The sequence below is a fragment of the Thamnophis elegans genome, chromosome 16 (assembly GCF_009769535.1).
Source record: "Thamnophis elegans isolate rThaEle1 chromosome 16, rThaEle1.pri, whole genome shotgun sequence".
Taxonomy (NCBI): domain Eukaryota; kingdom Metazoa; phylum Chordata; class Lepidosauria; order Squamata; family Colubridae; genus Thamnophis; species Thamnophis elegans.
The window spans coordinates 16,533,210-16,558,900 of NC_045556.1; the positions used below are offsets into that span (position 1 = coordinate 16,533,210).

General features: G+C 43.2%; 1 protein-coding gene across 6 annotated transcripts in view; it reads right to left on the bottom strand.

Annotated features, from left to right (window-relative positions):
• LRRK1 (leucine rich repeat kinase 1) overlaps positions 1-25,691 on the bottom strand; it is a 93,527-nt gene that overhangs the window by 46,026 nt on the left and 21,810 nt on the right. For 5 of the 6 annotated variants that reach the window (XM_032232623.1, XM_032232624.1, XM_032232626.1 and 2 more), the window contains exons 6-21: positions 25,448-25,596; positions 24,460-24,686; positions 23,758-23,885; positions 22,734-22,897; positions 20,871-21,008; positions 18,849-18,961; positions 18,690-18,766; positions 15,539-15,668; positions 13,917-14,029; positions 13,648-13,725; positions 11,878-12,092; positions 11,199-11,363; positions 8,800-8,972; positions 6,341-6,461; positions 5,522-5,681; positions 3,009-3,285 (exon numbers count right to left, since the gene is read on the bottom strand). In XM_032232623.1, coding sequence (XP_032088514.1) covers positions 3,009-3,285; positions 5,522-5,681; positions 6,341-6,461; positions 8,800-8,972; positions 11,199-11,363; positions 11,878-12,092; positions 13,648-13,725; positions 13,917-14,029; positions 15,539-15,668; positions 18,690-18,766; positions 18,849-18,961; positions 20,871-21,008; positions 22,734-22,897; positions 23,758-23,885; positions 24,460-24,686; positions 25,448-25,596 — 2,428 coding nt within the window. The remainder of the gene's footprint in view (positions 1-3,008; positions 3,286-5,521; positions 5,682-6,340; positions 6,462-8,799; positions 8,973-11,198; positions 11,364-11,877; positions 12,093-13,647; positions 13,726-13,916; positions 14,030-15,538; positions 15,669-18,689; positions 18,767-18,848; positions 18,962-20,870; positions 21,009-22,733; positions 22,898-23,757; positions 23,886-24,459; positions 24,687-25,447; positions 25,597-25,691) is intronic. The other variant, XM_032232628.1, reaches the window with a different exon arrangement.

Consider the following 25,691-nt stretch of genomic DNA (forward strand, 5'->3'; position numbering starts at 1 on the left):
ATACATATATATACATATACATATACATATACATATACATATACATATACATATACATATACATATACATATACATATACATATATATATATATATATATATATATATATATATATATATATATATATATAGGTCTCTAGTTGTTCGGGTTTTCTCCCGCGTAGAATTGGAGATGTCTTGGCTAAGACATCTCCAATTCTACGCGGGAGAAAACCCGAACAACTAGAGACCTACATACTAACACCCGCGAAAACCTCAGAAAACATATATATATATATATGTCTGTAGTCCATAATATAGTGATGATTTAAAAAAAAATTAGTTGAGCACATGGAATCTTTTTTCTTTTAGTATATTTTGGAGGTGGGGGCCCACTTTGTTATTTAAGATAGTATCTCCTTTTATATATGGTAGTGAAGATACCTAATACTCCCACCCCCTATTTCCCCCACGACAATCAATGTGTCGTCGCGAACAACGCCCTCCCACCCCTGCGCGCGCTCAGCGGGCCACGGTAAAATTATCAAAGGCTGACTGGTCCACGGCGATAAAAAGGTTGGGGACCACTGCTCTAAACTACTCAAAATTTCCGCTACTGGATCTCCAGAACCTGTCAGAACCCACTGAATTTCATCCCTGCTCCCTGTTCTGCTTCTGGAGAATTTTAATCGCTTGCAACCATCTTGCCTCCTTCCTTGATCCCAATGGGAATTCAATGCTCAGAAAAGGTCCCTTTGTTTCCCACTGTCAGGGAAACTGTTCGGTAGACAATTGCTTGAAAAGAATAAGCCATGAATACATGATTTATCAGACTGCATCTAGATTCTAGGATGGTCAACAAAGAAGAGCTGCAATAAATTTCGGCTATGCAAATGTCTTGAAGAAGAAAATAAATCCTTGCATTCTTCTTTTAGTTTTCATTCCATTAGATGAAAGAGATTTTTTTTGGGGGGGGGGAGGGAGAATTTTAATGGATGGAATTTGTGTACAGATAAGATGGCCAAGGAGAACATGGGATGTTTTGTGTTTCATATAGAAATATCCTTTCAACCTTTCTGGCTTCCTAACCTTCCATTAAATTCCAGAGGAAAAATAACTCAGCCATGGAGGGGTTTTTCCCCAGCTGCAGGGCTATCATCACCCCTAAGGCTGAATCCTTGTTTGCAGAAATAGTTGGAGCATCACTCCTTTCTCTGGAAAGAATTTGGAAAATGATTCCATCAGTGGTGGGTTTCAAAATTTTTTAGAACCTCTTCTGTAGGTCTGTGGCCTGCTTTGTGGGAGTGGCTTGCCAGCCATGTGACCGAGTGGGAGTGACTTGGCAGTCATGTGACTGGGTGGGTGTGGCCAACTTGTAATATGTGGTGAAACTCACTTAACAATGCTCTTGCTTAGCAACCAAAATGTTGACTCAGAAACTCTGGCATTGAAGTGTGCAAGTCTTAATGCTGTCAAGTTACAAGACCCTTGCACCCCTAACCCTTTAGAAATAAAACCCAGGGGTGTTCAAACTTGACAGCTTTAAGATTTGTGTACTTCAACTCCCAGAATTCCTCCTCCAGTCATGTTGGCTCAGGAACTCTGACATTGAAGTGTTCAAGTCTTAAAGCTGTCAAGTTACAAGATCCTTGCACCCCTAACCCTTTAGAAAAAAAACCCAGGGGTGTTCAAACTTGACAGCTTTAAGATTTGTGTACTTCAACTCCCAGAATTCCTCCTCCAGTCATGTTGGCTCAGGAACTCTGACATTGAAGTGTTCAAGTCTTAAAGCTGTCAAGTTACAAGACCCTTGCACCCCTAACCCTTCAGAAAAAAAAAAAACCCCAGGGGTGTTCAAACTTGACAGCTTTAAGACTTTAAGGTTTAGATAAGACTCTTAGAGGTGGGCGGGGCGATTGGTGAACCAGTCAATCATTGAGTGGTGGGCAGGGCAAGTGTGGTGCGGACGGGCGGGGGGAGGGAGCTGGAAGTAGCTCTAAACAGCACGGTAGATTTGTGGAACTTCTTCTATAGAAGAGGTTAGAACTGACAGGAACCCACCCCAGATTCCATCTAACTTTGTCTACACACACACACACACACACACACACACACACACACACACACACACACACACATTGTCCTTGACTTACAACCACCACTGGAAAAAGTGACAGGCCCTTTTTTTCACACTTACAACCACCCCAGCTGTCCTGATCAAAATTCCAACACTTGGCAACTGACTCATATTTATGACGGTTGCAGGGTCCTGGTGTCACGTGATCCCCTTTTGAGAACTTCTGGCAAGCAAAGTCCATGGGGTAAGTCAGATCCACTTAACAACCGTGTGTGTCTCACTTACCAACAGCAGTGATCCACTTAACAACTGTGGCAATAAAGATCATAAAGCGGGGCAAGTTCCCCTAACACTTGTCTCCTTTATCAACAGAGATTTTGGGCTCAGGTGCGGCCATAAGTCAAGGACTATCTATACACTGGATTCGCACAAGGCTTTTTGTGCTTTCTGAGCCTGGTGGGTCTCTGCAAATAACCACATCGTAGGTAAAGGTAAAGGCTCCCCTCGCACACATGTGCTAGTCGTTCCCGACTCTAGGGGGCGGTGCTCATCTCCGTTTCAAAGCCGAAGAGCCAGTGCTGTCCGAAGACATCTCCGTGGTCATGTGGCCGGCATGACTAAACGCCAAAGGTGCACGGAACACTGTTATCTTCCCACTAAAGATGGCCCCTATTTTTCTACTTGCATTTTTACATGCTTTCGAACTGCTAGGTTGGCAGAAACTGGGACAAGTAACGAGAGCTCACTCCGTTATGCGGCACTAGGGATTCGAGCCGCCGAACCGCCAACCTTTCCGATCGACAAGCTCAGCGTCTTAGCCACTGAGCCACCGTGTCCCTCTAACCACATCATAGGAGGAGGAAAAGAAAGGAATCCAGAGTGACTTCGTTTCAAGATCTTTCTGGTTCCCTTAATCCCAGTCATTCCATTCTGACGACAATTACCAGTGTACCTGTTGTTTGCTATCGGTAATGCAATTTCAAACTTGGCAAGGAATTGGAAATACTGCTCTTCGGTTTCCTTGGTGAACCCCGTCCCGACCATCAGCATCCGGAGGTCCTCGGATTTGATCACGCCATTCTTGGCAATTGACTTGGAGCTTTTGATGTTGAAGATTCTTTGCAGGCATTCAGACAACCACACGGGGTCAAGGAAGTAGAGGTTCCTCAGCCCATGGCTTGTATCTGGGAAATGCATCAGCGTCCCAGTTTCGATCAGGAAATTGATGGCTGGGGTGGGGCGGAAAGGAAGATATCAGAGTCAGGCTAATGGTGCAACTGCCTTTTAATTACCCCCATCACTTCTGGATTGCCATTCAAACACGGGCAGTCTATCTTTAAATTCCTCTGTACCAGTGGTGGGATTCAACTAGTTTGCAGCACTTCGGGACAACCGGTGGTAAACTTCCTGAGCAGTTGGGTGAATTGGTTGCTGGAAGAAATCATTAGGGCAGAGAACCGGTTGTTAAATTATTTGAATCCCACTACTACTCCATTCATTCTCTTTCCACACACAGTCTGCTGTGGTAGAAAATGACCCCGTAATCCTTTGCATAGGGATGGAGTCAGGGAAACTGAATGGATCTGAGTGTTTATTGGCTGGATGCTCTTCCTGTTGCCAATGAGGAGTTTTGTTCAGCAGATATATTCTCATTGTGCAGAGAAAAAGAAATATCTGCCTCTATCTAGAATCGACAGCCTCCTGATTGTGAGGTGAGAGCTCCACCTCGAGGCTATATATATATATATATATATATATATATGTATGTATGTATGTATGTATGTATGTATGTACGTACGTACGTACGTACGTACGTACGTACATACATACATACATACATACATACATACATACATACATATATATATATTTATTTATTTATTTATTTATTTATTTATTTATTTATTTATTTAGAGTTACAACCCCCGGTATGCCCAAATATGGGAGGAAGTTTACTACTTCCATTCTCTGTCCATTGGCTCGTCACAAGAGACCATCCAGACAGAAACCCAATATTTTTACTGTTGCCTTTTTGTTACATATGTGTTGTATTTATTTATTTATCAGCACAAATACAACACACACACACACACACACACACACATATATATGTATATGTATATGTATATGTATATGTATATGTATATGTATATGTATATGTATATGTGTATATTTGGGCATACCAGGGGTTGTGACTCTATCTATCTATCTATCTATCTATCTATCTATCTATCTATCTATCTATCTATCTATCATCTATCTATCTATCTATCTATCTATCTATCTATCTATATGACACACACACACATGTATATGCACATACATGCATCTCCCTCTCCCCTCCCCCCTCTCTCATGTATATGATATAGGGTCCCCTGTTTTTGCAAACTTCCCAGTTGCCTTCCGCCAATCAAAGCCAGATTTACTTAATGACCATGTGATTTACTTAACAACTGCAATGATTCGCTTAACGACTCTGGCAAGAAGGTTGTTCATATTTTGTTTCAAATGGTGAGCCCTCTTGACTTTCTGACAGGTGGAAAAAGCATATATAAGTGGACATCTTCACTGTCATCCCCTCTGTCTTTTATAATATCCGTTCCTTCTTGAAATATTGAAACACTCCCTGCAAATCACCCTCGAAGTTCCTTATGACACAATGGCTAACCTTTCTGCTTTCACTCAGGGAAACATGCAGCTAGGATGCAATCGCAGCTTACTTTTTGGGATTTCATGAATACCAGAAAACGCTTGCCACCATAACTTTGCAAACGCGGGCTTAGTTTCTGAGCAGAATCTACTTGTATGCTGCCAACAATATTGTACACCTAGCCTCTGATTGTTCTGACCCAGGCTTCTTTAATAAGCAAGAAGCAGAGTCTTGGTCCCAGCAAAACCTCTTTTATTTACACGACTATGAATTCCTATCATTCACAGTCAGCAAGGCTTAGCAAACAGTCTTTCAGGGGAATGTTTATCAACACGAACCTTATCTCGTTTGGAGAACTGCCAGATAACTAGTTTCCATAAGGCAGGGCAAGGCAACACTTGGCACTGAGTCTCTTATAGTCACAAACAGAACTTTCCACTCTTGAAACAACCAAAGGGATGAACTGTTTCCTGCAAAAGCCCACTCCCCATTCGATCCTCTTTTGTTTCCTATGGGAAGGGCCAATCACCTCAAAGGTGTGGCTTTACTCCTAAATCAACCCTGCTTTCTTAGTGGTTCTTGTCTTTTGGCAGTTCTGTGCATGCGCACACTGGGAACAGCTCCAGCTCTTCCTCTGCTTCACTGCTGTTTGTTCCCACTCTGCCTCCAACAGAGCCCTCATCTGAGCTTTCCTCAGCCCCCCCCCCTCCCAGGACCATGTTCCTCCCCAATCTCCTCACTGTCTGACTCTGCTGCCAGCTCTGCTGGCCACCAGCGGGCCACAATACTGATAAAATTATTCCATGCATATCTACCAGACTGCATGTCTTCATAATCCTTGATGTCATTGGCTGGAGTTTTCTCAATGATCCCTTGTATTTCCTTGTCGGTGAGATATTGCACGCTATCGTTTTGGCTTCTCCTCTGTTGCTCAATTGTGACGGATACTTGAAGACTCAAATAGCTCCTCGGGACCTGTTATATGATAGTGCAAATCAATCTCTTGATGAAAGCAAAGCAAAGAATTCAAATGCATCTCCCAAATCTATCATTGTCTCTAAATTATTCTCTAAATAAGGAACTGTTATTATGAGATTATAATAGAGCACCAACCCACCCAAATTGGAGGGAGGGTGCTGGAGAAACAGCAAGTAGAACTGCAAAAGAGCAACTTGATTCTTTCCTCTTACTCCAGATGTTGCTGAATTACAAATCCCAGTTTCCCTAAAAACAGACTACAGGCCTTAGAAGATTTGGTTCACCAATCTCCAGAGAGTCAAACCTTCTCCCTACTTGACATAGAAGGTTAAGGAGATAAGGCTAAAAAAGCTATTCCCCGCCACTGGAGTTCAGTCAGATTTATTCCCATGTGAAATGAGATCAAAAGATTTGTAATTACAACCATACTCAGAGGTTACACCCAGTCATAAAGTAAATGTACATTGTGGAGACTAGTTTGTCTCACCGTCCAACATCTTGCATGTTCTTGGCACACAGCTGCAGCTAAGGAGTCTTAACGTGTACTAAACCGTGCCATGTTTATATTACAGTTTTATGTGTTTCTTAAAAACGAGAAAACAGAGAAATCCCTAAACCCACCCTATAGGGTGTATCCCCTATAGAAAATTACACACCAATCTCCCAACAAGCCTCTGTGAGCCGATGGAATTTCCGACATCCTTCATGTTTGTGCTGATGTGGAAGATCAGCTGTCGCAATCCATCCAGACCTTCCAATGTTTTGCATGAGAGTTCACTGCAAAAAGAAATGGCAAGAGGAAAAAAAATCATATGTAACCTGCATTGTTATCTGGGATAGCAACAGCAATTAGGCTTATATACCACTTCATAGTGTTTGTCAGCACTCTCTGAGTGGTTTACAGAGTCAGCCTATCGCCCCCCCTCCCCCAAGAATCTGGGTCCTCCTTTTACCAACCTCGTAAGCAGGGGTGGGTTTCTCGCCCCGTTCCAACCGGTTCGGTTGGAACGGGGCCGGCGGCGTCCTCGTGCACGCGCGCGGTGCACGCATGCGTACTAGCGTCTGTGCGATGCTCCAGCTGCTCCTGGAGGATCGCGCAGGCGCTGTATGCGTCCTGCGCATGCGTGGAAGTGCAGAACTCGTCAAAACCGGGTAAGGAGCTCAGGTTGGCGGGTGCGCCCTTCGCCGTTCCCGGAAGTTACTTACTTCCGGGTTTGCTGACCAACTGGTTCGCAGGGACTGCCGCAAACCGGTTGAAACCCACCCCTGCTCGTAAGGATGAGATGCTGAGTCAATCTTGAGTTGATCAGAATCGTACTGCTGGAAGTGGTCAGAGTTAACTTGCAATACTACATTCTCACCACTGCACCACCACAGCTCTTAGTAACATTTCTAATTTCATTATCTATTCCTAGATTTCCTACTGGTATTTCACCTACGGATGGATGAATCCGGCCTGACCGTGCTTAGCTTTCTGAGATAAACCGAGATCAACTCAGCATTCCTTGTTACATTTGCTCCTTAACCAATGGCATTATTGCTGAAATCGGAAAGGAAAATATTTTGCTAAGTACCTAGTCCTGTCCCTTATTGTTAGCAAAATTGGCTTGCTTCATTTATACTCTTTCTAATGAAGTACCACTGTCCTGGGCTCAAGGGAATGCAATTAAGAAGCAGAGTAGGATCTCAGAAGGCAGACAATAAGCTATTGTGGACTTCTAATTCCTTCTCTACTGAAAAAAAAACCCCTAAATTCTCTCATTCAAATGTCAGGTCAAGCTTGGCTAACCAAGCCGTACAAGGTTCATTTACCAACACATTTTTGTGGGCAGCGACTGTGTCAGCCTGAAAGCTTCAGTGTGACATGGTAATGCTACCTTGTGCTCTGTTTGTGGCACATGTTGGATTGAGCTGTCAAATTAAAATGTTAGGGCTAGGTCTTGTAACCAGCTCTCTAGAGTACAATTTTGTCAGGCAACCACAAGGTTTAAGACCTAATCTCAGACATTTAAAAACCTCTCTTATTGTTTAAGAACTGCTTTGACTACTGTATTTTTCGAAGTATAAGACGCACCGGAGTATAAGATGCACCGAGGTTTTAAAGAGGCAAATTTAAAAAAAAAGATTTTTGCATTCTGCAAACCTCCCAAACTCCCCGCCCCCAAAAAAGGCAGGAATAGCCTTTAGGGGGCTTGCAGAGTGCTCCTGGAGGATGCCCCCACAAAATGAGCAAAAAACAGGCCTATTTTTGTCAAAAGAAATTGCATGCATAGCCTTTAGGAAGCTTATAGAGTGCTCCTGGGGGATGGGAGGGCAAAATTCTCCTCCCCAGCCTCCAGGAGCACTCTGAAAGCCTTCTCCAGGCTCTGCACGCCCATTTTGGTGAAGGGAGTGCTGTATTCAGTGTATAAGACGCACCCAGATTTTCACCCTCTTTTTTGAGGGAAAAAGGTGCATCTTATACTCCGAAAAATATGATATATCACACTCACACTTGGTCTTTATTTAGAAAAATAGTGGCCACTTCCTTGGTGCTTCTGGACATAATAATCCACAATCTTTCAGGAAGGATGTTTCAAAGCAGTAGCAGGTAGTCCTCGACTTACAACAGTTCATTCAGTGACCGTTCCAAGTTGCAAGGGCATTCCAAAAGGGACTTAGGACCATTTCCCACACTTAGGACTACTGCAGCATTCCCCATTGCTCGCGCGATCCAAATGCAGACACTTGGCAACTGACTCATCTTTATGACGGGTTGCAGGATCCCTGGGACATGTGAACCCCTTTTGTGACCTTCTGACAAGCAAGTGAAGCCAGATTCACTTAACAACCATCTTACTAACTTAAGAACTGCAGCGATTCACTTAACAACTGTGGCAAGAAAAATGGTAAAACGGGGTAAAATTCACTTAACAAAATGTCTCGCTTAGCAGCAGAAATGTTGGGCTCAATTGTGGTCATAGGTTGAGGACTTCCTGCAGCAAAACTCCCCAACTGGCTCACAGCTAGACCCATGACATCCCTCTTCCTTAAGTCATACTGGAGTAGTTGAAAAGCAAGCAGTTGGAAATAAGGCCTTAGTAGTGTGAATGGTTGCACCCATATCCCAACTTACTGCAAATGCTTCAATGTGATGTCTGGAAAACCAGTGGCTCTTGAGCCAGAGGGAGATCGACAGAGAGCCAGAACGTAGGCTCTTAAGGTGGCAATCCTCTCGACACGGAATTTTGTTTCAATGAGGTCCAGATGCGTCCCTACCACCAGCACAACTGAATTTGGAGCCTTGGCCTTGAAAGAGAGAGTGGCATTAAGCTATGGTTCACTTAAGATACAGTTGGTTGGGAAAGTCAGAACAAAGAAAGTAGATTTGGTCTTGCAGGTAAATGAAGGGAACATTGGCCAATGACTGTTTCATATGAAGAACGGGGGCAGGAATTGGCTATGTCTAGTCTGGTGAGAAGAAGGACTAGGGGAGACATGGTAACAGTCTTCCGGTATCTCAGGGGCTGCCACAAAGAAGAGGGAGCCAAGCTATTCCCCAAAGCACCTGAAGGCAGGACAAGAAGCAACAGATGGAAACTAATCAAGGAGAGAAGCAACCTAGAACTAAGGAGAAATTCTCTGTCATTGTGAACAATTATTCAGTGGAATGACTTGCCTTTAGAATACAGTGGTGGGATTCAAAAATTTGTACTACTGGTTCTGTGGGCATGGTGTGGCTTGGTGGGCATGACAAGGGAAGGATACTGCAAAATCCCCATTCCCTCCCCACTCAAAGGCAAGCATATTGTAAAATCTCAATTTCCACCCCACTCCAGGGCAAGGATACTATAAAACCCCCATTCCCTCCCCACCCCACTAAACTGCTTTCCAGCTCCGTTCTCTTGTGCTGGGTAGCAGAAGAAGACCCAGCCAATCAGCTGGGACTCTGATCAGCTGGGACTCGGGAGGCAGTGAATAGATGGGGGCAGAGCCAGTCAGAGGTGGTATTTGCCGGTTCTCCAAACTACTCAAAATTTCTGCTACCGGTTCTCCAGAACTGGTCAGAACTGGCTAAATACCATCTCTGCTTCAGACGTTGTGTGTGCTCAATCACTGGAGGATTTTAAGAAGAGACTGGATAGCCATTTGTCTCAAATGTTACAGGCTCTCCTGCTTGAGCAAGAGGTTGGACTAGAAGACCTTCAAGATCCCTTCCAACCGTGATAGCAATAGCAATAGCAGTAGACTTATATACCGCTTCATAGGCCTTTCAGGCCTCTCTAAGCGGTTTACAGAGAGTCAGCATATTGCCCCCAACAATCTGGGTCCTCATTTTACCCACCTCGGAAGGATGGAAGGCTGAGTCAACCCTGAGCCGGTGAGATTTGAACCGCTGACCTGCTGATCTAGCAGTAGCCTGCAGTGCTGCATTTAACCACTGCGCCACCTTGGCTCATGCTATTCTATGCTCTTTTTTTTTAACATTGGTCTTGCCTGGCATCCCTCTGGAAGTCTTAGGTAAGGCAGACAAGCAAAGCAAAGTTAAAGTAGACAATACACGTTTCTACAACTGCCACTGGGGACGCAATGGCTCAGTGTCTAAGACGCTGAGCTTGTCGATCAGAAAGGTCAGCAGTTCAGCAATTCGAATCCCTAGCACCACATAACGGAGTGAGCTCCCCTTACTTGTCCCAGCTTCTGCCAACCTAGCAGTTTGAAAGCATGTAAAAATGCAAGTAGAAAAATAGGGACCACCTTTGGGGGGAAGGTAACGGCGCTCCGTGCGCCTTCAGCATTTAGTCATGCCGGCCACATGACCACGGAGACGTCTTCGGAAAGCACTGGCTCTTCGGCTTTGAAACTGAGATGAGCACTGCCCCCTAGAGATGGGAATGACTAGGAGGGGAACCTTTATCTTTACTTTATAACTTTTGCTTATCACCCAGCAGCATAGTAATTCCAATTTTTTCAAATGCCACCAGGCCTGCATTCAGACATCATGTATAGGACATAACATTATGCTTCGTAGTGAGGTAGATACCGGTATGGCATTAAGAGGATTTTTTTTTTAAAAAAAAGGTTCTACTGCACATCCTATCTGTTATTCTGCCTGCATCATGAAAGAAAATGATTTGATTCCTGAACAACAAAACAGCTTGAACTTTGACTCTGAAGAATTATGGGACCTGAAAATTTAATATATCTGGAGGGTAATAGAGAAGGAAGCTTAAACTAGATGTTCACGAATGTGCTTCTGGAGTCCACATTAGGAACAGACAAGACATGGAGTCCTACAGGGCTGAAGGCTGATGTTTAAGTCATAGTTGATGTAAAGATGTCAACCCTGAAGGATTTTAAGGTGAAGCTGTTCGAAATGAACAATGGCGTTTGACAGATTTGTCTAAGCCTCTCTGTACATCCACTGGGCCATAGACGTTCTACGGGCCAGCCTACATGTTGTGGTCCACTGGCAGACTGTGGAGCTGGCCGCAGAGTCATACAGTGAGGACTTTGCTCAAACTTTGCTCCTACCTCAATACTGAGTAACCAGAACTGAAGATTTGCCACAGCTTCTTCTCCCAGGGCCAAGTTCCAGATGACAATGTACAATGCCTTATCTGTGAAGAAGCACTGGTTGACTGTTGACATGGTGGAGGGGCCGCCGATATCCCAGACGTTCAACTCAACGGCGTCAACCTAATTGGACAAAGAGCTACATTGAAGGGACCGAATAGCAGCTAATTTAAACGAGAGATAGAGAGAGAGAGAGAATGGTGAATGCATAATGAACTTGCACCCTCCAATACCTCCGTAATGTACGGCACCTAGGCGTCAATGGGTATGAATGTTCCAACTGAAGAAAGAGCGCTTGTTATGGGGGTTGTAATGACCCCTTCCCACACAGGAAATGTAACTCGGTTGCTTACTTCTAAGGCAGCCACACATTCTCCGAGTTAAGATTTAGAGTGGAAGCCAGCATCCGAAAACTCCAGGTGTGAAAGTCTTCATAAGGAAAGCAAAGGGTTAGGATTAGGGTGAGCTCTAAGTGCTCTCTGAGAGAGGAGAACTGAAGAAGCTTCTTGGATGAGAAGCGAAATGTCTTCAAAGAAAAACCAGAAAGTCCAGTTGCCTCTTGAAAAAAGCACCCTTGGGACAACCATGACCTGGAGGACTGAGAATCTCCATAGACGTTTTTCTCTTTTCTCTTTACCTTGGATTTGAATCCAGCGGGTCTCTGGAGCTCCCATCTTGTGGTCCGTATGGTGGCATTGTCAGGCATTGAAAGAGAAGGTTTCCCTGTCTGCAGGATCTCAACCAAGGTGGATTTTCCCTGTCGGGGAGGACCTACCACCACCATTTTCATCACATTACATCTCTCTGCTTTGCGTAGCTGGGCGCGTAAATAAGCTAAAATGGTCTTGGGTCCTGCAGGTAGAAGGGATGGAGAAATCATTGGCATATGGTAAAAGTAAGGGCTCCTCCTTACCTTTGTCCAGTCATGTCCAACTCTAGGGGACAGTGCTCATCTCCCTTTCTTAGTCAAGCTAGCCAACATTGTCTGAAGACATTTCTGTGGTCATGTGGCCGGCATGCCGAAGTGCACCGAATGCTGTTACCTTCCCACCAATGTGGTACCTACTTATCTACTCGCATTTGCCTACTTTCGAACTGATGGGTTGGCAGAAAAAAATACTTTGTGGAAGATGAGCAACCTCCAGTCATCTTGGACTAATTTTCAAAGCCCTCTATAAGCAAACAACCGGGGCCCTGAATAAGAGATATCAGGGGAGTTCTCTCCACCTCTCTCTCTCACCAAGAACTCCTCATTTAACCCAGATATTCTCCTTTATTGGAAGCACATATTTCCCGTTTTCTTTCCAAATTGTTCTCTCTCTCTCCCCCTCTCTCCCTCTCTCTCTGTCCCTCCCTCTCCACCCCTCTCTCTTTCTCTCTCCCTCTCCCTCCCATCCTCTCCCTCTCTCTTTCCCTCTCTCTCTGAACTACAAATATTCTCCTTTATTGGAAGCACATATTTCCCGTTTTCTTTCCAAATTGTTCTCTCTCTCAACCCCCTCTCCCTCTCTCTCTGTCCCTCACTTTCCACCCCTCTCTCTTTCTCTCTCCCTCTCCCTCCCATCCTCTCCCTCTCTCTTTCCCTCTCTCTCTGAACTACAAATATTCTCCTTTATTGGAAGCACATATTTTCCCCGTTTTTCCCAATTGTTCTCTCTCCCTCCCTCCCTCTCTCTCCCCCTCTCTCTTCCTCCCTCTCCCTCCCTTCCTCTCCCTTTCTCCCCTCCTTCTCTCTCTGCCTCTCTCTCCAGCCCTCCCTCTCTCCCCCTCTCTCTTTCTCTCCCCCTCCCTTCCTCTTACTCTCTCCCTCCCCCTCCTCCTCCCTCCCTCTTTTTCTACCTCTCCCTCTTATCTCCCTCTCTTTTTCTCCTTCTCTCTCCATCCCTTCCCCTCCCTCTTTCTTTCCCTCTCCCTCTTTTCTCTCTCCCTCTCTCTTTCTCTCTCTTACTCTTTCTTTCCTTCTCTCTCCCTCTCTCTCTTCTCCTACCCATTCCTTACAAGTGTGGGAGCCTAGGATGACTGAAGAAAAAAAAATGAATCAATAGTTTAAAAAGAAATCTTGGGTTCTCCTGATTTAAACTTTGGATTGAATATGGAAGTTATATATTGCAGAAATAAACCAACTGATGGAGATCGTCAAGCAATAATAGGCCTATTCAATAAACACCAGAAGCTCAATTTTATGTAAGCCAAGGATCCTTAATTTCCAGTTATGATTTGCCTTGAATGCTGCAGAACTGCCAATAAATTAAGTTGCAACAGAAATAACCATTCTGAAAAAATATAACCTTAGGCCAGGAAGTGACAGAATTGACATTGCTTGCTTGCGGGATGTCAAAGACGATGACTTTCTGCAAAATAATAAATGTTGCCTGTCATTTCTACAGCACTTTATTCAGAAACGTACCGGGGGTGGGGGAGGGGAGAGATGTGGAATCCATGAAATGGCTGTACTGGGAGCTCTGAGTTTGAAGGAGAAGGTTGCCTGCAAAGGAGCTGAATTTGAATCATATGAAAAATCTGAGGTCTGCAATTCTATTTCATAACAACAGCCTGGACAAAGGCCACCCCATATTGCCCACCATTCAATAATAAATAAAACCAGGCTTGGTTTGGATTTCTCTCCCTGTCCGAACAGCTGAGATTAATCAGTTATAGAAAGGGAAAGGACCTCACCCTCTTTTCTGATCTCCGCTGGAAGATTGCCAATGTTTAGATCCTCAATATCCAGCTGCCAAAGATTAACCAGTTGTCCAAGGTCAGTAGGAAGCTCTTGAATACCTGGGTTACTATGTAGAAAAGGACACACCCTCATCAACCAATCCAAGGGTGACACTGAAGTCCAAGTTGGCCACAAGTCTAGCCTTCAAATGAATATTTGGAGGTATAACATGAAACTGTTAGCTTAGGCGAAACCATTGTGGAATTTCAAGGGGAAAGAAAATTTAAGGGAATAGCAGAGTGGGAAGAGACCTTGGAGGTCTTCTAATCCAACCTCCTCCTCAAGCAGGAAACCCTATACCACCATTTCATACTAATGGTTCTCCAATCTCTTCCCAAAATCCTCCAGTGATGAAACACCTACAACTTCTGAAGGCAAGTTGTTCCACTGATTAATTTTTCTAACTGTCAGGAAATTTTTCCTTGGTTCCAGGTTGGTTCCGTTTTTGATAAGCTGCCTTTTCTGCCTTCAGGTACTTTGGGGAATAGCTTGACTCCCTCTTCTTTGTGGCAGCCCCTTAGACACTGCTATCATGTCTTCCCTAGTCCTTCTTTTCACTAGACTAGAGACACCCAATTAATAGACTAACAGAGTTGGAAAGGACCTTATAGGTCATCTAGTCCAACCCACATTCTAGCAGGAGACCCAACATTTCTGACAAATGGCAGTCCAATCTCTTCTTGAAAGTCTCAAGTGATGAAGCTCCCACAACTTCCGAAGGCAACTTCGGTTGATTTCTCTCACTGTCAGAAAGTTCCTCCTTATTTCTAGGTTGAATCACGCCTTGGTCAATTTCCATTCATCATTCCTTGTCTGGCCTTCAGGTGCTTTGGAAAATAGTTTGACACCTTCCTCTCTGTGGCAGAGACTCAAATATTGGAAGACGGCTATTATATCTCCCCTGGTCCTTCTCTTCACTAGACTAGCCATGCCCAGTTCCTACAACCGTTCTTCATGTATTTTAGTCTCCAGTCCCCTAATCATCTTCGTTGCTCTTAACTAAGCCTCTTGAACAAACAAAGTTTCTCCCCTTTTTTGGTTAGCTAAGATGAAATACAATCCTTTTTGTTAAATTCCGTTTTATGTGTTTCTCAGCAATGCTGTTAAAAATCATTTCACATTTATCATTTCATAAGACTATCAACTTTAAAAATCACAGGCTTTTACCCAATGTAGGAGTCCATTTATTTCTTTTTAATCTTACCCTTCTTTCCAGGAAAACAATGAGCACATAATATTTTTCTTCAACCAGCTCCTACCCCAACCAAAGATAGAATTCAGAGATGGAGATAGGAAATCTCATCCTGTCTTTCCCCATTCTTGGGATGTTGGGTCTTCCAGCTGCATTGAGCTAAAATTCCCTTATCATCTGTCCTACATCTTGGCAATGCTCCCTTGGAAATATGGAAACACCTTCAAAAATATTTGGAGAAGATCAGGAGCACCCAATCTTTGCACTGAAATGGCCAAGTTCATCAAAGGAAATCTTCGAAGTTTCAGCAGCTAATGAATTAAATATTCTCCTGAATTAATGAATTAAATATTCTCTACAACTGTTGGGAAGAACTCAACTCACTTTCCTAAGTAGAGTTCTGACAGCCCTCTGAGGAGACAAACCGATTGTGGGACAGAGTCTAGTTGATTGTCATTCAGATAGAGGACTTCCAATGTATCGGCCAGGAATTCAGGAAACTGTAGGGTATATTCTGGAGAAAGGAAAAAGCAAGACAAATACAAGTTAGGCAAGAGAAGATACAGGACACAGGCAGTCTGCAAACTATTGCGGCCCACCAGCGAACTTGGCAGCAGAATCGGACAGTGAGAAGGTTGGGGAGGAGCATGGGCCAGTCGTGGAGGCTAGGGAAGGCTCGGACGAGGGCTCTGCATCAGAGGCAGAGACGGGGCCGAGGCCATCTGGCAGTGATCAGTTGCCCTCGGGGTGAGACAGCAGTGAGGCAGAGGAACAGCTGGAGCCTGTTCCCAGTGTGCACATGTGCAGAGCTGCCAGAAAAAAATAACAACTCGGAAATCAGGGTCAACTTGGGAGTAAGGCCACAGGTGGATGATGAATGGCCCCTCCCATAGGAAATAAAAGAGGAGCGAAAGGGGAATGGGCTTTTGCAGGAAACCATTCATTCATTCGGTCCTTAGATTCGTTTCAGGAGTGTGAAGATCTGTCTGTGAATCTCAGAGACTCTATGCCAAGTCTTTCCTTGCATAGCATCTCATTTGGAAAATATTTACATGGCAGCTTTCCAAGATAGATAAGGTCTGTGGTCATATATATTCCTTTGAAAGACTGTTTGCCAGGCCTTTGCTGAGTGTGAATGAGAGGAGTTCACATTCGTTTAATAAAAGGGGTTTTGTCGGGACCAGGACTCTGCCTCCTGCTGTTTGGGGAAGCCTAGGTCAGAAGACAAACTGACAATCAGTTTTGATAGGATAAATCCCCTTGCTCCAGATCCTGTTCGCCTGCTGTGGATCGCAGGTCTCAAGAAAGGGACAGGAGAACAATCTGTTATTTATTAATACTTAAATATTCATTTGGCCCGTTTTTCCTACAGCAGAGAGTTGCTCGTGACCACAAGGTGACGGAGGACAACTTATGATGAAAAAGGGATGGAGATCAAAAGGGGATTTCAATACACATTATAAAAATAAGAAAATCCTTTCCAATCCTTCAAAGGAAAATAACATTTTAAGAAAATAAACCCAAAGAAGTAAAGAAACAAAATACCATGAATATTGCTCAGGGGCTACCAATTTGGGGAAATGGATAAACAGGCTCAAAAGACTGCAAATTAATATAGGGTGGGGGGGGGGGTCCAAGTGGGTCAGAAAGTCTTATTCACATACAGTATCAATTGGTTTTGAGTCATGGTAGCATAGTGGTTAGAATGCAATATTGCGGGCTAATTCTGCCGACTGCCAGCAGTTTGATTCTTACCGGCTCAAGCCTGCTTCCCTCCAAGGTGGTAAAATGAGGAGCCAGATTGTTGGGGGCATTATGCTGACTCTGTAAATTGCTTAGAGAGGGCTGGAAAGCACTGGAAAACGGTATATAAATCTAAGTGCTATTTCTTCCTTCCTTCCCTCCCTCCCTCCCAGAATGGTTAGAATGTAGTATTGCAAGCTAACTCTGCCCACTGCCATGAGTTCGAACCTGACAAGCTGAAGGTTGACTCAGCCTTCCAACCTTCCGAGGTTGGTAAAATGAGGACCCAGATTGTTAGGGGCAAGAATCTGACTCTGTAAACTGCTTAGAGAGGGCTATAAAGCAGTGGGAAGCTGTATATAAGTCTAAGTGCTATTCATTCCTTCCCTCCCTCCCTCCCAGTAGTTAGAATGCAGTATTGCAAGCTAACTCTGCCCACTGCCAGGAGTTCGAACCTGACCAGCTGCAGGTTGACTCAGCCTTCCATCCTTCTGAGGTGGTTAAAATGGGGACCCAGATTGTTGGGGGCAAGAGTCTGACTCTGTAAACTGCTTAGAGGGCTGTAAAAGCACTATGAAGCAGTATATAAGTCTAAGTGCTTTTGGTTTTAGAGGTCACTTTATATACCATTTACATACCATTCAAGAGAGACGAAAAGCAAAAAAGGAAACAAAAAAGACCAAAACACTTCCTCGCCAGCAATTAAGACTCAGATAAACAAAGATTAACACTTGGCTTAATACCAGACCAACAGTAAACAATACCCCAATCGAGGAACTGCCAGGTCAGACAAACAAATGGTGAACAACAGCCTAATCAAGGAATTACTAAGAACATTCCCACCAACACTGACAGGATAAGCATAATCTCACAAATCCCACTCCGTTCTAGCACTGATGATATTACCTAGTTGGGTAATGAAAGATCAGCAAGGAAACAACCAAGCTCTGAGAGCACCACGGACCCACAGCTCCTCTTCCTCCTCCTCTTCCTTCTCACCCTTCACTTTGCACACCTCGTCTTTTCTAGCACTGATGATGTTACCTAGCTGAGTAATGAAACGTCTGCAAGAAAACAGCCAAGCTAGGAGAGCACCAAGGACCTTCATCATCATCATCATCATCATCATCATCATCATCATCATCATCATCTCCTCCTCCTCCTCCTCCTCTTTGCCCCTCGCTCTGCACACCTCATTCCTTTCTAGCACTGATGATGTTACCTAGCTGGGTAATGAAATGTCTGCAAGAAAACAGCCAAGCTAAGAGAGCACCAAGGACCTACATCATCATCATCATCATCATCATCATCATCATCATCATCATCATCTCCTCCTCCTCCTCTTTGCCCCTCGCTCTGCACACCTCATTCCTTTCTAGCACTGATGATGTTACCTAGCTGGGTAATGAAATGTCTGCAAGAAAACAGCCAAGCTCAGAGAGCACCCAGGATTCCACAGATCTCTTTAAAGACAAATACTCGATCTCAGCTAGAAAGTGCAATCAAAGAAGCAGCCATCAAGGATCTTAAATGTACCTGAATATCCTACCACTCCGTTCTTCATTTCATCCTGCGCATCTGTCAATCCGTCTATGGGGCTGTTGAATTATCTAGCCCCATTCTAAGCTATATGAATGTTGTGTAATTTTAATGTCTGTTTTTTTTTAATTTTTATATGTCCCCCCTCCCTGTTTTTATCTGTAAGCCGCCCTGAGTCTCTCGAGAGTAGGCGGCATACAAATCCTAATAAACCGTAAACCGTAAACCGTATCTAATACACCCATATACTTACCTATCTCGCTGCCAACACAAGTTCTGTTCCTTGTAGAGAATAATGGAATCCATTTAGTTTTGGTCCCTTCCTCAGTTCTGCAGTCAAATGTAAAGAAAGACCCATCAAACAGGAAGATTTCTTCCGTGGTATGGCTTCAGAGAAACCCCCAAAACTCACTTTCCAAGTTGATTCTTGGAGAGATCCAAAGATTTCAACAACCGGCAAGACCATTTCTCAGGAGACGGTAACACAACTATCTGATTCCCAGAAAGTTTCAAGGAAACCAGAGCCTGAAAGGGAAAATTGATGATGATGTTTTTTGTGTACACATCCCAGGAAAGGGGGACTGTTAAAAATCTGCAAGATGGCCGATGTGGCATCACGATCTGGCAGAATTTGACATACAGACCACTACAATCCAATAAATCATGCAAAGAGGAGATGTAAAACTCAAAGGGAAAAAAAGAGGTGGAATAATTGGGGGGAACACTGAAATAAATATAATTTTAGGGCTTCCCCCCTCCCGTATTTATTATTTTTAAGTTATTAGCACAGGATAAATGAATATTCCAATGAAACAATGTTGACTTCATAGATGAGAACAGTGATCATTATAACAATAATGATTTTAAATGAATGTTCTTATTCATGTACTATTCATCTCGGGTAGCAAACCACTTCTTGTTGTTGTTGTTGTTGTTATCAAGGGGTGTTTTGATCTTTTTTTAAAAAGCAAAACACAAACAACTTTCCAAATAGCATCCAAAAGTAAATCAGTGTCCAAGGCAAAGTATTGCTCAAAGTTCCAATTTATTAAGAGAGCCCTGTTGGCGCATCTGGGAAAAACCAAATCTGAAAGCTTCCCAGTTTTCCCCACCTAGTTGAAAGTTCAGGATCTTGCCCCCAGACCCTCAAGCCCATCACATGGTCTAATCTCCCACTGCCATGCTGGCAGCTTCCACCCATCCAGTTCTGGTCAGGTGTAGAGGTTCAAATACAAAAGATGACCTTGGCTTTCGGGAAAGAATCTTGCTATGGCTACATATCATCTAAAAACGTACAATTCCTCCCTCTCATTTTCCCACAATAGAAAATGCATAGCAGAATAATAGAAAGTGTGGCAGGCCAGAGATCCAAAAGAAAAGATGGCTGCAGGCCTGATAACAACCTAGCCCCAAACTTGGACAGTAATGAAATATTGAACAATCTCTTTATTCACATATATAGAGATACTTGCTGTCTGAAAATGTTGCTCATTGCAATAGAGTGTTAGAATCAGAAAGTCTTTTCTCCCTTTTTTTCTTTCCTGGTTTTCTTTCCTGCTTAGCCATCTAATTTCCATAGCGACCCTAAAGGAGACTTTAGGGTGAAAATAACACCAACTATCCCAAAGGTGTTTTTTTCAAGAGGACTTTCAACTGGATTTTCTGGGGGTTGTTTTCTTTTGCGAAGACGTTTCGCTTCTCATTCAAGAAGCTTCTTCAGAACTGAAGCTGTTGCCTGCATTCTAAGTTCAATATTTCTCCTTTCCAGTTAAGGCTAGAAATCCCTCCTGTGTGAAATCCCAGACAGCTGTCACCTTCTCCAGAAGCTCTGGATGAACATTTCCAGACTTTGCAAACCAGTTGGCTGGTGTTAAGAGGCGAGGCGTCTGCAGGAAGTCATGCTGAGAAAAGATGCAGAGGTGATCCAGACCAAAGATCTGACTTGCTATCAAACAATGATGCAATGCTACAAATGTGTGTTGTTTTTTTTTTAATTACAGCTGTGTTCACGCTGCACTAATACAACCCTACTGAGGGATGGCCCAGAGAAAAAATAAGTAACAGAAGAGCTCCGCCTAGTGTTCAAATGATTCAGATTACATGTATTTCACTTTCTATGAAGGAAAGCCCATTTTCATAAGCTGAAGTCACAACTACAGCATGTATGAGATTATATAATAATAAATAATTGGGGCTTATATACATACACTGTATTTTTTGGAGTATAAGATGCACCTTCCCCCCCTAAAAGAGGGTGAAAATGTGGGTGCGTCTTATACACTGAATGTATCCCCACTCACCCACCAGTGAAGTGGTATATAAGTCTAAGTGCTATTGCTAATTCATGACAGAGCAGCTCATGAAGTTACACTGTCCGAAGACGTGCCAGGTACACCAAGAAGCTGCTAGCAAAAGACAGGAACAATCTACTTACTTCAAGCTGGAAGAGACCCTGTGGAAGATCTTTCAAAGAATTGTAGGAAAAGTCTACTTCCTTGAGATGGTTTTTCCAAAACACTGCCAAAGTGTCAGGCAGAGAGTCCAGCATATTTCTAGCTACTTTGCAAGATTTCTGAAAATATAAGGAAGAGAAAAGTTTGTAGTTGTCCGTCATCAAAAATCTCAGCTTTTATACAGGTATGAATTTAATAAGCTTGTGAAGATATTTATGAGCTCTACTGATGGAGATGCATGTTTGAGCCACTTCAAAGAATGTCAAGTTTCTTCATTGTACACACACAATCTTAAATACAACTGTCAGGCCTGCAGCCATCTTTTCTTTTGGATCTCTGGTCTGCCACTCTTTCTATTATTCTGCTATGCACTTTCTATTGTGGGAAAATGGGAGGGGGGATTGTAAGGAGTTGCATACTATGTAGCCATAACAAAATTCTTTCTAGAAAGCCAAGGTCATCCTTTGTCTCTGCATCTCTGCACCTGACAGGAACTGGATGGGTGGAACTGCCAGCATGGCAGTTGGAGGTTGGACCATGTGATGGACTTGTGGGTGTGGGGGCAAGATCTTGAACTTTTAACTAGGTGTGGGAAACCAGGAAGCTTTCAGATTTGGGTTTTCCCAGATGTGCCAACGTGGCTCTCTAAATAAATTGGAACTTTGAGCAATACTTTGCCTTGGACTCTGATTTACTTTTGGATGCTATTTGGAACTCTGACAACAACATTTCTAGTTGTTGAGAAAGAGAGGACGGGTTTGAAAGAAAGAAAACATTTCTGATTAAAATTTCATTGAGAAATTTTCTCACTTATACAGGTAGTCTTCAACTTACAATTCATTTAGTGACTATTGAAAGTTACAACAGTCCTGGATAAAGGAATTATCACCATTTTTCACACGATTGTTGTAGCATCCCCATGGTCACATGATCAAAATTCAGACAATTGGCAACTGACTTGTACTTATGACTGTTGCAATATCCTGAGGTCATGTGATCATCGTTTGTGACCTTCCGACAAGCAAGGTCAATGGGGAAGCCAGATTCACTGAACAACCATCTTATGAGTCACGGTGGCACAGTGGTTAGAGTGCAGTATTGCAAACTACTTCTGCTGACTTCTGGTGACTGCAGTTTAGCAGTTCGAGTCTCACTAGGCTCAAGGTTGACTCAGCCATCCATCCTTCCGAGATGGGTAAAATGAGGACCTAGACTGTTGTGGGGACAAGAGGCTGACTCTGTAAACCACTTAGAGAGGGCTGCAAAGCACTGTAAAGGGGTATATAAGTCTAAATGCTATTGTTACTAAGTTAACAATGGAAGTAATTCACTTAACAATTGTGGCAAAAGAGTCATAAAATGGGGCAAAATTCACTTAAGAACTTTCTCGCTTACCCACAGAAATTTGGGACTCAAGTGTAGTCGTAAATGTACTTATTCAAAGATGTCTTCCAATCAAGAGGAAGAGTAGGAGTAGGGGAGAGGTAAGGGAAGGGGAAGGAGAGGAGGAAGGAAGAAAGTAGAGAACAGAGGGAGGGAGGGAGGGAGAAGAGAAAGGGAAAATAAGGTGGTCTTATAACAGGCAGAAGGGATGGTAAATAAAGCAACCCAAACTGTATATTATAACCTATTAAATGGAATAACAAATGTATAAGAATGACAAATGTAAAGAAGAATAACAACTATGTGAATGTATATTTATAGTTGTATGTAAGAGAATAAAAAATAAAAAAACTTTTAAAACAAAAGAGATGTTTTCCAATGAATTCTAACACAAATCAAAAATGACACATTCTAGAATTCACTGAGATCACCTAACTAGCACAATGATTAGCCAGACTTACCAAAGGACAGGCCCACGGCAGAGGAAACACTTTTAAGTTATTGCTGGATCCGTTGAGGCTTTGTAATGATTTCAAGCAGTGCAGAAAGGAAACAGGCAGCTCCGATAATCTATTGTCCGAGATGTCTAATTCCTGCAGTTTTCTTAATCCAATCCAGTTGGTTGCTGGGGGAGGGAAAAATCCAAAGGAAAATAGCTCACCAAGAAATATGAGAATCTTTGCTAGTCAGGTTTACTCTTTTCTCTGAATTAGTTCTCTTCTTGGGCAATTTAGTTTTTGCAGAAGGACAATAGCCAAATTCATACATCATGCTAAGCCATTGTGCAATCTGCTTGGACATTAATGTATCCAATCATTGTGATGTGTAAAGATGATTTGTAAGTTATGAACATTAAGTTGTATATTTATGGCTTAAACATAAAGGTTCCCCTTGCACATATGTGCTAGTCATTTCCGACTCTAGGGGGCAGTGCTCATCTCCGTTTCAAAGCTGAAGAGCCAGTGCTGTCCGAAGACATCTCCGTGGTCATGTGGCCAGCATGACTCAATGCCAAAGGTGCAAGGAACACTGTTACCGTCCCACCAAAGGTGGTCCCTATTTTTCTACTTGCATTTTTACATGCTTTCAAACTGCTTGGCTGGCAGAAGCTGAGACAAGTAGAACGGAACTCACTCCGTTATGCTGTGCTGGGGATTCAAACCGCCGAGCTGTCAACCTTTCTGATCAACATGCTCAGCATCTTAGCCACTGAGCCACTGCGTCCTATTTATGGCTTAGGACTTTCCAAAAGAAAGGAAGAAAGGGGCTTGTGTGTCCGCTGAAGGATGGGCAGACCAGGACACTGAACGTGCTTCAGGATATGAAAAGAAGGAAGAATAAATAACTTCCAGTGATTTGAGAAGATGTAGAATCGGAACATAAAAAAGGCCACCATAAGTTAAAGGATAGGGATATCCAGAAGGGGGAAAATGTCTTTTCTTTCTATTCCAAAACAATAGGTTGGATTTTGAAGATATCACTCACTGTTCTCCTCATCAAAGAGTCTTTCCAAATAATTTTGGGAAGCAGCGAGTCTTTGGAGTCTAGAAAGGTGTAATAAACCAGAAGGAAGGCTGAGGAACCTGTTGTTAGATATGTCAATCGCCAGTAACCTGTGTATTAAAAAAAAAGTAAATGGAAGATAGCTATTGTCACGCTCCTTCACTTAATAACCAAGAAAGAAACCACTCAACTCCATGTTTCAGAATTAAGTGTACTTTTACTGATTATAAACGATGAGAAGCGAAGCAAAGCTGGATCTGAGCAAAAGAGCGCGAAAGCAATAGATATCAATACATGATTCATTCCCCTCCCCTTGGTACCCCAGTCCACAGTCCAATCATATATCACCACAACTGTCAGGTGGGAAACATCTTCAAACATCATCATCAGATTGGAATGCTGGACAGTTGGCCTTGGCGGGAAACTCCCCTCCTTCCACATGCGCAAACGAACAACTCCCAATTAACAGTCCTCCTGTACAGATTATTTCCCCCCCCCCCCAAATACCATGCCCTCCCTCCCTGTTTCAATGGCAGCCGGAAAGCAAGCAGCAAAACAGAGGCTGACAGCTATATAGCTATATAGATGATACACTCCGGTGGATCTTATAGTCCGAAAAATACAGTACATCCTATATTCACAATCCCTCCCAGGTAAATTTCTCTAAGGATGAGGTCCACCTACTTCGTGCAAATGATTCCATCTGAGGACGGTACGTCAAGCAGCTGTTTTAATCGGTTGTCGGAGAGGTTCAGTTTCTGAAGGTTCATCAAACCCCAAGGAATGATGGACGGCAAGGAGGTCAGTTGATTAGCAGAGAGGTCCAGCTCCGTTATTTGATGGGAAAGATCTATCAGCCAGTCAAAATCCACCCAAGGCAATTTGAGCTTGGACCAGTTCACAGAAAGACCCTGAAGATAAAGAGATGAGGGATCATCAACAATCTATCTATATACAGTATATAAATGTTTATAATTTGAAATAGAGAAATACAAAAGAAAATAGTAGGAAGAAAAGGGAGGGAGAAGAGAAGGGAAAAGGAAAAAAAAGGAAAGAAAAGACATTGACTTCCATCTCCCTTTGGTGCAGTAGAATAAGATACTAACATCAAGCCTCAACTTTTTAATTTTACATAATAGTTTAACTAACAATTCTATCTAACTGGTAAAGCCCAAAGTCAAAGTTTCATTTTTTTCCCACCTCAAGCACAAAGTCGAGAAGCGGTTTTCAAGTAGAAACAAAAACAATTGTGTTTTTTTCTTTAATCAAAGCAGTCAATTTAGCCATCTCTGTTCACGCCAAAAACTTCTGCAGTCATTCATCCATTGTAGGAATCAAAGTGCCCTTCCATAACTTCTCAAAACTATTCGTATGCATTAAATGCAGTTTTAGTAGCAATAGCGCTTAGACTTATATACCACTTCACTGTGCTTTACAGCCCTCTCTAAGCAGTTTACACAGTGCCCCCAACCATCTGGGTCCTCATTTTACCGACCTCGGAAGGATGGAAGGCTGAGTCAACTTTGAGCCGGTCAGAATCGAACTGCTGGCAGTCAGCAGAGTTATCCTGCAACACTGCATCCTAACCAATGGGCCACCATGGCTACTAGTAGCTAACAATTACAATATTTAAACCATTTCTTTGCCCCCCCCCATCTCCCTCATGACTTACTGGTTTTGCCTGGACATTCCTGGATGAAGAAACTGGTTCAATGAAATGATTGCAAAGAAGCCGTTTGCTCGCCTTGGGACAATCCATTAGTGTGTAAGAACAAAAGAAGGAACCATTCTCCAGCAAAAAGGCAGCAATATCGTCATGGCCTAATAAACACACATAAGCCCCGAAGCTATGTTAAGCAATTAAAATACTACTTTTCTAAAATCTTTTTTTTAAAGTACTCAGTTCTGAAATTCTC